Genomic DNA, 12,164 nt, shown 5'->3' with positions numbered 1-12,164 from the left:
ATCCATTGTCTAGAGACTTAATAAAGAGCAAAGACACTGACACTAGGAATTTTAGCTTTATGGCTTTTTGTCTGGCTACTATGCCATATGTCCAAAAATTTACTCTGACTGTATTTGCTTAAGGAAAATAACAGTTCTCGGCATATAATAATGCAAAACAAACATTTGCTCCAGTATATTTTCAGATTACAATGTCCAATGTCAAAATATAAATTTGATATTAGTAAATATTATACATTAACTCTCAACTGCCTACAAAACATTACTCAGACCACCTGTCTTTTCAGAACTCCACTCAGCTCCCAGCCATTAGCAGTATACCTGAGAGCAGAGACTAGGTTGATGAAGAGAGGAGGGTTTGATATGGGGTAGTGGTGGTTGGGGTGGACGGGGACTGGGGGCATTCAAAGGAAAAAACAATTAGATGAAATTGCTTCCTATTATCTAGTTTCATATTCTCCAATTAAATAGAGATAACTATATGGAATGTATGTTGCTAATGGTATGCAAGATGAATTTAGATGTGATGATAATGAATATTTATTATTTGGCCATGCATTAAAAAATATACTTAACCCATAAAACTTAAAATTTCTGATTCATGTGAGGTAGGATTTTAAGGGTCCTGTTAAGCTCAGAATTACAATGCAGAATTGTCCAATTTGTCCAGTTGATATGGAATCTCATTATCTTTTATTTTATTTTGTTTTACTGAGATGGAGCCTCGCTCTGTTACCCAGTCTGGAGTGCAGTGGTGCGATCTCAGCTCACTGCAGCCTCCGCCCCCCGGGTTCAAGCGATTCTCCTGTCTCAGCCTCCCGAGTAGCCAGGACGACAGGCATGCACCGCCGCACCTGGCTAATTTTTGTATTTTCAGTAGAGACAGTGTTTCACCATGTTGGGTAGGCTAGTCCTGATCTTAAGTGATCTGCCTGCCTTGGTCTCCCACAGTGCTGGGATTACAGGCATGAATTTTATAGACTTCAACTTTTGTGAATTAAATGTATTTATTTACATACTTATCATATTTTAAAAATCACATTAAAAATTTTTAATTCAAAATTTAAACTGTCATTGTTTTCTTGTTTACAAAGATAATGCAAATAATCCTTTCCCATTATCAAAGTAATATAAGATTTTTCTTTTAAATAAATTTTTGAGCATAAAAGTGAGTTTACTTAAAGAAGAGTATCAGGTAAATAGAGTTTTATGTGTATATATCATAAAAATTGTGAAGAGGACTTCACAGTGAAGGACTAAAATTTGTGCAACCTAGGCATGGGTTAATTGAACTGTTGCCTAGAAAGCTGCTCTAAGGACATAAACCATGTGAAAGAATTTTGATTAATTAAGTCATAGGCCTTAGCTGTGTTTTCTTTTGTGCTACAAGATAAATTTGCTATTCAGTAAAAGGTTATCCTATACTACAGAAGTGACGTGAAGAAAATGCTTAAATTTAAGGTAAAATAAATTTAAATTTCTATTTCTTAGTGCATACGCATAGAAAAGGCTTTGGAAAAACACAGCATACAAGGTACAATCAGTATTTATCTCTGGGTAGATAAAATTGGTGATAAAGATGTTTTTTACTAGTTGCTTGTTTCTATTTTTAAAATATATATATTGAACTGCTTGTGAGTAAGACAAAGAAATGAAGAAACTAATTTGTTTCATTCAGCAGTGTATACACTTACCTGTCCAACTAAGTCCCAGGTGATCGGCTACTATTGCCATCCTGATATCTGTCCGTTCACATGGACTCTGTGGACCTACGATTTACAATTTCTTAATTAAAATAATCATCAAGAAAGATACGATACTGGAAAATTGCTTTTAGCAGTATGCAGATTTTACAGAGAGACTAATGCTAACACTGTACACTTAAATGTGTCCTAGTCACCTACATGAACACTTCTTTGCACATGGCTCACTTGTTTTTCACCTGCATCAGGCCAAATGTCAGACTACATGGATGCTCAATGTAATGGGATTGAACATGCTGACGAGCTAGCTAGTTTACAACGGTTACAGAAGTGTCGTGTTGGTGAAAACACCATGATGGGATTTCAACATCTGTGCTTTTACTTTGACAGAATCATATCCATTAGCACATTAAAAAAAAAAAAAAAAAGGTTGTTCATCTTGAATGACACCAATATCTTCAGCATGCTTCCCTAGCTGTCTACCGTGTAGTTTGGTCAAAAGGCAGAAAGAAGAGTATATACGACAGCACATACAGATGACAATGACATAATGAGAAACTACGGTTAAGTCACTCCACAGGCAATCACAACAGTTCATGCACTAGGGTCTACGAGTTGGAAAGTGTTTACAAACTATGCTCGTTCTCCAGGATGTGAGCAGAGTGCTCGAGAGACCTGACTGCCTTCATTCTCACCAGTCCTTCTACTGCTCCTTTTCTCACTGCCGGCCTTTTCACTCTTTGATTTTAAAGGTGCTGCCTCTGTTTTCTTATCTCTAGCAGACTTCGTTGTAACCGAAGGCTGGCCACCCCGGGAAGTCTCGGACAACGACGTGTTTCTTGAGGTACTTTCTTCCTCATCGGACAACTCGGACTGCATCTTTTTGTCTTCTTCAGAGAGGCGGTCCACAAGCTTTAAGGTCTCACCACTAATTCCCTTAAAATATTCAATGGAATGTTTACATACTTCCTTGAGCTGACTTTTCCTAACTTTAACTGTGCAGCTGGTGGTGGTGGTAGTGGTGGTGGTGGTGGCAGTGGTGGTGGTGGTGGTGGTAGTGACACAGGTGGATCTTACCTTTACTGGCAACTTGGATGGAAGCTGTTTGGCCTTGCCTTTCTCTGGCTGCCCTTGCTTTTGTGTGGCACATGCTTTTCTAACTGCAACTATGTTATCCCTGTGTGTGTTTTTCACTGGAATTCTGGACTTGGCATCTACACATGAAGAAGTAGTAAGGGCTTTGGTTTTCTCAGATTGACTAACCTGCTTCATTTTACTCGCTTTAGTGTTTGGCATATGGTTCGGTGGGAAGGTATCTTTTGGTGAAGTGGCCTTTACGGGAAGTTTGGATTTTTGCCTAATCCCTATCAATTCCTTTGTTTTTTGCTGTTCTCCAAGAACTTTCTGCTTATCTCTTATACAGTGTCCTTGTAGTACCCCTGTCTTTTTTCCTGATGAGACTTTCACTGGGTTGTCTTTCTCTGTGGTACAAGTGGGTGCAGAATGTTCTGTGAGAACTACATTATTTATAATGTTATCTGTCTGTATAGTGGAAGAATCCAAATTGTTGTTGTTATTAAAGTTATCTTTTTGAAAATCATGTTTTTCGTGGGGCCTAACGCCCGTCTGGCTATTGGCTGTATTTGAAATCACTGTTAGAGTTTCATTTTCTAATCCCTGACAACTGGTCATCACCGCTTCTATCTTATCTGTTATTTCTCCAGGGCCTTCTTTCTTCATGGTCATGGTGGATGCAGAAATTCCCATTTTTATAGGCGTGCGCAACTTGGGGTCAACTTTAGAGGTGTTAGTGGCTGCTGCTGCTTTCTCCAGGGAGCCACTACTGGATGTGCCTTCCTGACACTCTCCGCTGGTCGGGATGCTGGGGTTAGGTTCCACTGTAGGTGTCTCTACATTTCTCTCTAGATTGGTTTCTACAGTGGTGTCCCCTGACTGTGGCTGTGGTGTGGCAGTGACCATACTTTTATCCCCTTCCCCCTGGTCCCCTGACTTCCCTTCAGAAGTATGCTCACCAATCTGGAAAAATTGGAGCCTCTCTTCAACAAAATCCCTCTTGCTCATGTCAATTGCACCACTGCGAGTCATCTCAAACATTTTTCCTTCATGAAATGGGAAGGGGTTAGGCTCACTAGTTGGGGTACTTTCATCAGTTGGCGTTCTGGCTGGCGTTGTATCAGGGGTTGTTGCTGGAGAGCGGTCTTCTACTGCCAGCCCAAATGGCTTAGTTTCATCTTCCCGTGATTTACTGTCAAAAACTTCATCATCCCCTCGGTTATTGGACCAAGGGTCAAAATCTAGACCTTTGGTAGCTACTGTTTTAAAGGGAGTGGCAAATTCTTCATCTACTTTGTAACTGAAGTAAGTATCAGGAAACACTGATCTGTCAGGATGTCTGCCTTCCAGCGTGAAGAACTGGGCCCCTGACTTCTGATCAGTCTTATCAGGAGTCCTTTCAGATGAAGAAATTTTATAAGGTGGCTTGTCTTCATCTGGTCCCACCTTTCCCTCCTCCTCAATAACTTCGAGTTTACTTTGGCTAAAAGAGCGGTCAGCTGGCTTCAGAATGCCCTCTGTGTTCCAGATATCTTTCTTAATTTCCATGACTTGACTTGGGAGTTTAGAATCACTCTCTGTCAAGCCATCATCTTCATCTTGCAGGTCATAGCCATCCAGAGAGTCGATCTCTGTGGCATCCGTGTCATGAGAAAACTCTGCTGTGGTGGCAATGGAACACTCTGTGATGGACTGGTCATTGTTCCCATTCTGGGCAGTTTCATTCTGAGGTGAATCAAGGCCAAGGCCAAATTCATTATCTTTTCCAGATCCGTTACTTTCCAGTTCCTTCTGGCTGGAAGCCTTTTCAGCAGAAGCTTTGGATTTTTCTTTTTGTTCGTCATCCACTTCCTTTAATTTGAACGTATATTTTTTAACTGGGACTGGCTGATAAATAGATTCGTCATCACTCGAATCACTGACGTCTGCCCCGGGAGGAACTGGTGAAGGTGGCTGCACTCTAATGACAGGTTCAGCCAGCTGGTACTTGTCATGCTCATCTTGCAGATTGACTTCAATCATGTCAACCTCTTTTTCTGGGAGAAAATGATGCTTCTTATCTGACTCAATCTGGTCCGCATCCAGTGGTGGAGGAGGGGGAAATTCAATATAGGCAACTCTGTTATTTTTGGGTCTTTGGTTAGAGTCTTTGCTCACGTCATGAGGCATTTCACGTGCGACTGCTGTTTCCTCCACTGCAGTCTGCTTTAGGGAGGTTGACTTGGCCTGTTCCTCCTCCTCTGACTCCTCAGAAACCTCGGGAATTGGGCTGGGTTTGCCTGGTATATAAGCTATGAGCGAGTCAGGTGTCTTAGATGTAAATTCGTAACTCACTTCCTCTGAACTGGGCGTTTCTGGGGTTAAAGGGCTTTTCCCAGAGCTGTCTAGAAAGGATACTTGCTCTAGAGTATCATCTTCTGGACTACCTTGGGGAGAAGGAGGTTGCTTTTGCTGTCTAGTTGTATAAAAGGTGCCCCTGGTTTCTTGCACTGTCTTACATTCCTGACTTATGATTTTTTTTACACTTCCTTGTTGTATCTCCTTTTCATATTGCTTCCCCACTTGTACAAAACTGACATAAACGGGTAAAGTTTTTATCTCTTTCCCTCCCTCTGTCTGGGCTAGTGGTGCGAGTTTTTCCAATCCATCAATGGGACTGTGGTCGAATACATCACTAGAGGGAGATTCCTTTCCTGGGCTAAACTCTAAAGAATCAGGAGATTTGGTGGGGGAGGTTTCGGTTTCCTCGAGAGGTGGGCATAAACCTACATAACTCTGGTGTTTGGAAACTTTGCTGATTTCTGAATAGGTAACTTTTTCATCTTCTATAGAATTAAAGTGCTGTGTCTCAACTGTCTCTTTACTCATGCTTGACTGGGACAATTTTGGGGATAGTTCATGTTTTGGAAAGGCCGACTGTTCACAAAAACCATCGGAAATGTCAGAAGACAGCATTCTCCTCTCATCAGCAACTCTGACGGGAATGTGTGACATTGCTGAGCTCTCGCTCCTCCTGGAAGGCTGATCAAGCAATCCACCTGGATGGTCCCCTTCTTTCACAACATATTCCCTATATAAGACTTTTTTGGAGGGAGATTTTACAGTCATTTCTTTAATTTCTGAGAGAGAGCCATTTGTTAACAATTTGTGTTCTCTCTCAGTCACAGACATAAATTCACTCTTTTGATCAACACTTTTACTCTCAGGGTGACCAATGTGATTCTCTCTTACATCATGAACAAGTACATGCGAAAGTTTTTCTTTCTGAGACTTATTGTTAGTGGCTCCCGAACTCTCCCAGGTTCTAAAGACCTTTTTGTCCCATGGTCCCCTAGTTGCTAAATCTGAGGTTATATGACATGCCAAGTCTTTAGCCTGCTGCTCAGAAAAAGAGTCAGGCACTGCTTTACTTGACATTTCAGTTCTCTGTTTTTTCACATTATCAGAGCCAGAATCATTTACAACAATTTCGTTGCTTTGGGCATGCTCATCTTTGGCTTTTAATACCATAAAATCTTTTTGCACAGATACACTTTCATCTGGGAGGTCTATGGCCTTCTGCTGTTTTTCTCTAGCAAAAACTTGGTAGACGGGTAGCTTGCTCTCCTGTATTTTTTTAACTGGGATTCTGGACTGGCCATCTGACTTTCTGTCTTCTTGAGACATGTCCTTACTTTTTGCATGTGTGCCTTGTTCAAATTTTAATCTAATGGAACTGAGTTTAGATTGTTTGAGCTGGAATCCAGACTGGGGCCCATCCAGTGCTTTGCTCTGTGAAATACTTCCTTTGGCTTCCACTGTGGACTTGCTGTCCTCAGTCTGTTGGGAGAGAACCGTCTTCTCTGGGCTGCTGGGGAGACTGGGTGCCTTCTCCTCGGCCTTGGGGAAGCCTTGTCCATCAGGGCCATGCTGTCTTGTCTTCACCCATTCATCACTGGATGCCAGCAGTTCTGTCAGCAGCACTTTCTCAGGGCTGCTACTGGTAGGGCTTTGAGAAGAATATTCTTTGCCATTTTTAGGGCGTGCCTTTTTCTCTGGGGACTGCAGTTCATCATTGAGCTTTTCAGTTTTGTCACGAAAAAACTGTGACACTTCAGTCAGTTTTTCTTCAGCCTCCTTCACAGTCCTGTCCACCCTATCTTCATAAATCAACTTCTCTCTACCTCTGTCTAATCTGTCCTCAGTAAAGCGCATCCACATGGCATGTTTTGGACTACTAACATTGCCAGAATAGTGCAACACTGTCACTTTATCAAAATGCTCATCTTTAGACACTTTACCTACACCATTTTCAGAAACATCTTTATAGATTTTGGAGAGAATTTCTTTTTTGGGGGCAGTGGCTACTTTTTCTCTGGACCGCTTATCAGACCCCTGTAACTCTGAGCTAGGGGGTCCTGCATGGTCTGTAACCGATTCCTCAGTATCAGAATGAGATACATCTAGCTTTTCTGACAGAAGCATTTTCTCAGCAAACCTGTAAGACTCCCCTCTTAGTTCTGACAACTCATCGTCATGGTATTCTATTGAGTGTTGACTCAAAAGCTTCAATGTTTTATAAGAGTCATCAGATATGAGTTGAGCAGAACTAGGGCGGCTATCTTCTTCTTGGGACACAGGAGTGTTTACTCTGGAAGACTCCAGATAAGAAGGCAATGACTCTTCAGCAGTAAGTTCTTCTTCTTCTTGCTGACCCTGTTCCTCTGAACAAGGAAAAGCATCGTGTTTTTCTGGCAGAAAATCTTTTAGGTTAATATCTCCCCGGGATAAGTCTTTCTGATACACATACATTTCTTTTTCTGGATGCTTTTTGGTTTCTCTAATAATGACTTCAGTGGGCTCAGCTTGGTTACCTTTTTCGATGTGGACTTCTATTATACGCTCCAGTTTGGGTTTCATTTGGTTGTCCTTCTCTGCATGCTGGGCTGAGGTTTCAGCAGCAGACTTGTGAACATCTGGAGACACTGCCGACTTATGTTCAAAAGACCTGCCAGTTCTTTGGAAGGATCCCGCCCGGACTGAAAGGCCTTCATGATGTCATGGACTGACATGGTTTCTTCAATTCTTTCAGATGCACCTTCACCGCCTGGTGGAGAATGATAAACCATTCTGGTGGTTGTGGTTATGTGAGTTTCTTCTTTAACACGCATGCCTTTGCTTAAAACCCGATTGTGGTCATCTTCTTCGCTACTGGCTTTCATTTGAAATGCTTTAACTTTTTCTTTAATACTAGAGGTGGTGGGCGTTGGTTCCAATTCCATAAAAGTAGGTGAAGGTTTAGGTGACACAGGCTCCTCTGGTTGGGTCTGGGGAATATCCCCAGCTGAGGGCTCATAGCTCCTGATAACATGAACCACTTCAGTTCTTGTTTCTGTAATGACAGGAGGGATGGGAACTTCATGAAAAAGTGGTTTAGGACCAGTGCTTTCAGCGCTTTGTGGGGCTGAAGGTGTCTTTTCACTTCTTGTTTCAAAGCCACTGTCAGACAAGGGACTTTTATCTTGGTCATGTTGAGAAAAGTCATCAGGAGACTCTAAGATAGTATCTGTTCCAAAAAAGGAATCAGCCATTTTACACAATTCTTTCTCAGAGGTGGAAGGCCTCATGGAGGCTGGAGGCATTTTGAGTTTGTGTTCCTGCAAAGCAATTGCTGGTTTTAAAACTCTTTTCTGTCTCTCCTCACCATCCTTCTTTGCGTCTTCAAACTTGTATTTTAAGTTTGTCAGTGAACTACTCCCAATATCATTTGTTAGGTAATCAATAACTTTGGTCAAGTTATAATCCTTTTCGGAGGCGGCTTTTGCTTTTACTTGCACTCTCTCTGGCAGAGATGGAGAATGGCTCGCAGCAGCTTGTTGTCTGGCTTCCCGGATTTCTTCCGAACTAAATTCTATCCAGTCATCTTCGGGAGAGTGTCCTTTGTCACTCTTTGGTGATTTGGGTGATCCTTTATTATCTACACACACATCCTTTTTAAGGATTTCACTAACTTTCACTAAGTCTTCCTTTACTTTCTCTACAATTTTGAAAGGTTCTTCATCATCAATTCTCCCTTCTTTTGGGAGTTCAGGTTGGAATGGCTTCTCCTCAGGCACATCTGTCTGTAGTATTGCGGTCATCCGCATTAGGTCCTCTTTCATTTCAGCCACGTCTTTTAGTATCTCCTGACTGGAAGATAAAGAAGATGGTGTAGACAACTTAAGGGCAGAGGGTGCAAGGAACAAAGAGGACTTAACTGGAGATGAAGTTCGATTGAAGTGAGGCTGAGGACGTGTCTCCGTAGTCAATGTTTTAATGGGTGACAGCAAGGCTGCTGCTGATTTTGTAAATGAATTAGAGTCTGGAAGTTTCTTTAATGCTGGTTCTGACAAAACATTGACTACAGAGTATACTGGCACTGTTATAATTGATGAAGTTACAGATGAGGTAGTTGCAGATATTGACGACCCAAGGGATGTATAGAGTGCACTTGCGGAAGGAGTTCTTAGAGACTGAAAAGCTGATGGTGCTGCAGAAACATAGGACCTGAGTGGGGAAAATGGCATTGCAGTCGTGGTAGAAAACACTTTCTCTACTGTGTCAGTGGCTGCACTGACCACAGAGCTCACAGAGTTTGTAGCTGAAGAAATTTTTTCCTGTAACGTGGCAGTGGCTTTGCATCCATTAATTAAAGTTGAAGATGATGGATATTTTAGAGGGGAAATAGATCCGTTGACTAATGCTACCTCTGCATGTCCAGGCATCTGCTTCACAGGTGATGAGAGAGAAGATGCCATTGTAACTTTGGCTGATGAAATGACATCAACTGCTGATTTAACTGGAGACACCACTGACTTTAAAGGTGAAGATATTAGCGGTGCTGCTGATGTAATAATTGACTTAAATGGCAAACTTGAGGAATACATATTAATGTTTGATTTGGGGGAGGCAGGGGGTGTCATAGTAATCGATGACCTCTCCAAAAGAGACCCTGCTGTAGTCACTGGAGAGGTTCGAGAGGAAAACGTAGAATTGGATGCCAGCCCTTTTAAGGGCGTAGCTTCCGTGACTGCGGGAGCTCTAGCCAGGGTACCAGAGGAAACTTGGATATTGTATGGAGATTGTGACACCACAGTTTTTATCGGCGAAGAAATTGTCCGAAAGGATCTAATTGGAGATGCCACGTCACTAATGGATTTAACTGAAGATGTAGTTGACGCGCCTAATGTGGATTTGATTGGAGAAGGCGTCGAAACAGACCATATTGATTTTAACGGAGAAGCTGATGGCGTATTAGAGGAAGAACTTGATAAAGAAGTGAAGCCTGACTTGGCTGGCCCGGGCACTGTAATCGGAGCTGTTGTCCAGGACTGGTATGGTCTTGTAGAAAAGAATGGCTTGTATGAGTAAGTGGTGGGGAGGGATCTTGTTGCTCCTGTACTCCGTTCAACTGTTTCTTAAATTTTAAAATGAAATCAAACACAAAAATCAACAAAAATGGTTGAGAAACAGAGAGACCAGAGAAAAAAATTGGTCAGTAAACTTTGAAATATTACAAAAGCAAGTACAATTGTTTGCATGATTTAGAATGGAAGAGGCAAAAGGAACAATTAAGAGGAAAAATAAATTTCTACAGACATAACTAATCCAAAGTTAAAAAAAAAAAAAAAACCACTAAATAAAAAAACAGAGTAATGTGAAATGAAAGAAAAAGCACATTGCAACCAAAGATGCAAACAATGAAAAATAGAAAACACGAGGAAAGAATTAATGATGAGAAAAATAACCATAATGGAAAACTGTTCCCTACTTCCTATTGACTTTCTTATGTGTTGGTTTTGAAATATCAGTAGCCGTTCTATTTTGCCTGTATAGGTACATGTTTGTTTCGTGCAACCATACAACTTTCATTTTAGTAATTTCTAATGTCCTCTCTCTCCTTTAGCCTTTCCATGATACAGATTGCACCTACTTAGAACCATTTCAATATATGTAGCTATACATTAAATATCTAAAACTTTTTTCAAAAACCACTCAAGCCTATTTCATGCAGAATCCAAAATAACTTTTAAGTGACAGGCAACTGATGTGCAAACTGTGAAGCCACTGGATTTTAAATCTGTATCTCCCATGCACAGTTCGGTTATGCTTTACACCCATAAAAAGCCAATAAGAGCAAGAAGTTTTCTGAGTCAGAATTAAAAAAACAAACAAACAAACAAAGAAAAGGAATGTTTGCATTTATCTTTTCCATGCAGTATATTCCTTTTGATGAGGGGAAAAGAAAACATAATATGAAATGACTTTAAAATGCATGTGTACATATACACACACAAAGAAAAAAAAACAGAAAATATGGTTCATGGTTACCATAAGCAAGCAAAGCAACTGAAAACATTTTATCATGCACAATATATCATGGCAAACAAGCCAATGAAGTAATACAATTCCTATGCCATATTATGCACAATATATAACCTTTAAAAGATATTTTCATGAGGGCATTTAGAAAGAAGAGTACACTTTTTCCATGAGATATGAAGTCTTGGTACCTTTTGAGATTTTAGGAAAATATTTTCTACTGCACATTATAAAATCACCTGCAACTAAATATGTCCACGTCTGTAACTCTTCATTATGGATAAAAGCATATAGTTTATCTCAGATATTTTTTCATAACCTAATCTACATTTAATTTTCAAAAGCTGTCATGGGGGACATCTAAAAAGTACATTTGTATTTTTAACACCCCATATTTAAGTACCTACAGTAGGATATGTGGGGTGTGTGTATATATGTTTATCAATTTCAAAGGGACCAGTTCTGGTGCCTTCCCATAATATTCATGGGACTCATGGATATCACAAACACCGAAGCAGTCATGAGGTAGACCTGCCACTAGGAAGAATGGATATAGTAATACCAGCATTTCTTCTGGCAATGGAGCAAGAAACACACAAATGAAGTAAGCACACTTGCTGGGGAGCACAAACACATACTTGGTCCTCTCTGCCTCTACAACTCAAACAAACCAAGCTGGTCACAGAGATTTGCAAGGCCTGCCAAAGGCTAACGTTCTACATCAAAGTTGAATACAGCTTTGCTCCAAGAAAGCCCTGGTTCAGAATAGTGAAACTCAAAGAGAAAATGAGAATCTGCTTCAGCTTTTATGTTGTTCTTCATGCGGTGCCCGTGCCATTGCTACAATCCAGTCCTTGGATTAGCAGCACTCCGACAAGGGTGAAGATGTTCATTCCTAATGTACATTTAAATTCAAACATTTCGAACATATCCTTTCCTAGGCTTACATATTATTCCAAAGAAAGTGGAAGAACTAAGGAAAAACTCGCCTATTCATTACCCCTTCTTGCCATAATTCTCAATATTATACTGCTGAACTCTTTTGGA

General features: G+C 40.8%; 1 protein-coding gene across 1 annotated transcript in view; it reads right to left on the bottom strand.

Annotated features, from left to right (window-relative positions):
• Positions 1 to 12,164, bottom strand: part of ANK3 (ankyrin 3) — a 361,275-nt gene that overhangs the window by 37,471 nt on the left and 311,640 nt on the right. The window contains 3 exon segments of the mRNA XM_050803013.1: positions 1,695 to 1,769; positions 2,399 to 7,762; positions 7,765 to 10,206. Of these exon segments, the coding sequence (XP_050658970.1) occupies positions 1,695 to 1,769; positions 2,399 to 7,762; positions 7,765 to 10,206 (7,881 nt within the window).

Source organism: Macaca thibetana, chromosome 9, assembly GCF_024542745.1.
Source record: "Macaca thibetana thibetana isolate TM-01 chromosome 9, ASM2454274v1, whole genome shotgun sequence".
NCBI classification, from domain to species: Eukaryota; Metazoa; Chordata; class Mammalia; order Primates; family Cercopithecidae; genus Macaca; species Macaca thibetana.
This window is presented reverse-complemented; position numbering and strand designations above follow the sequence as displayed.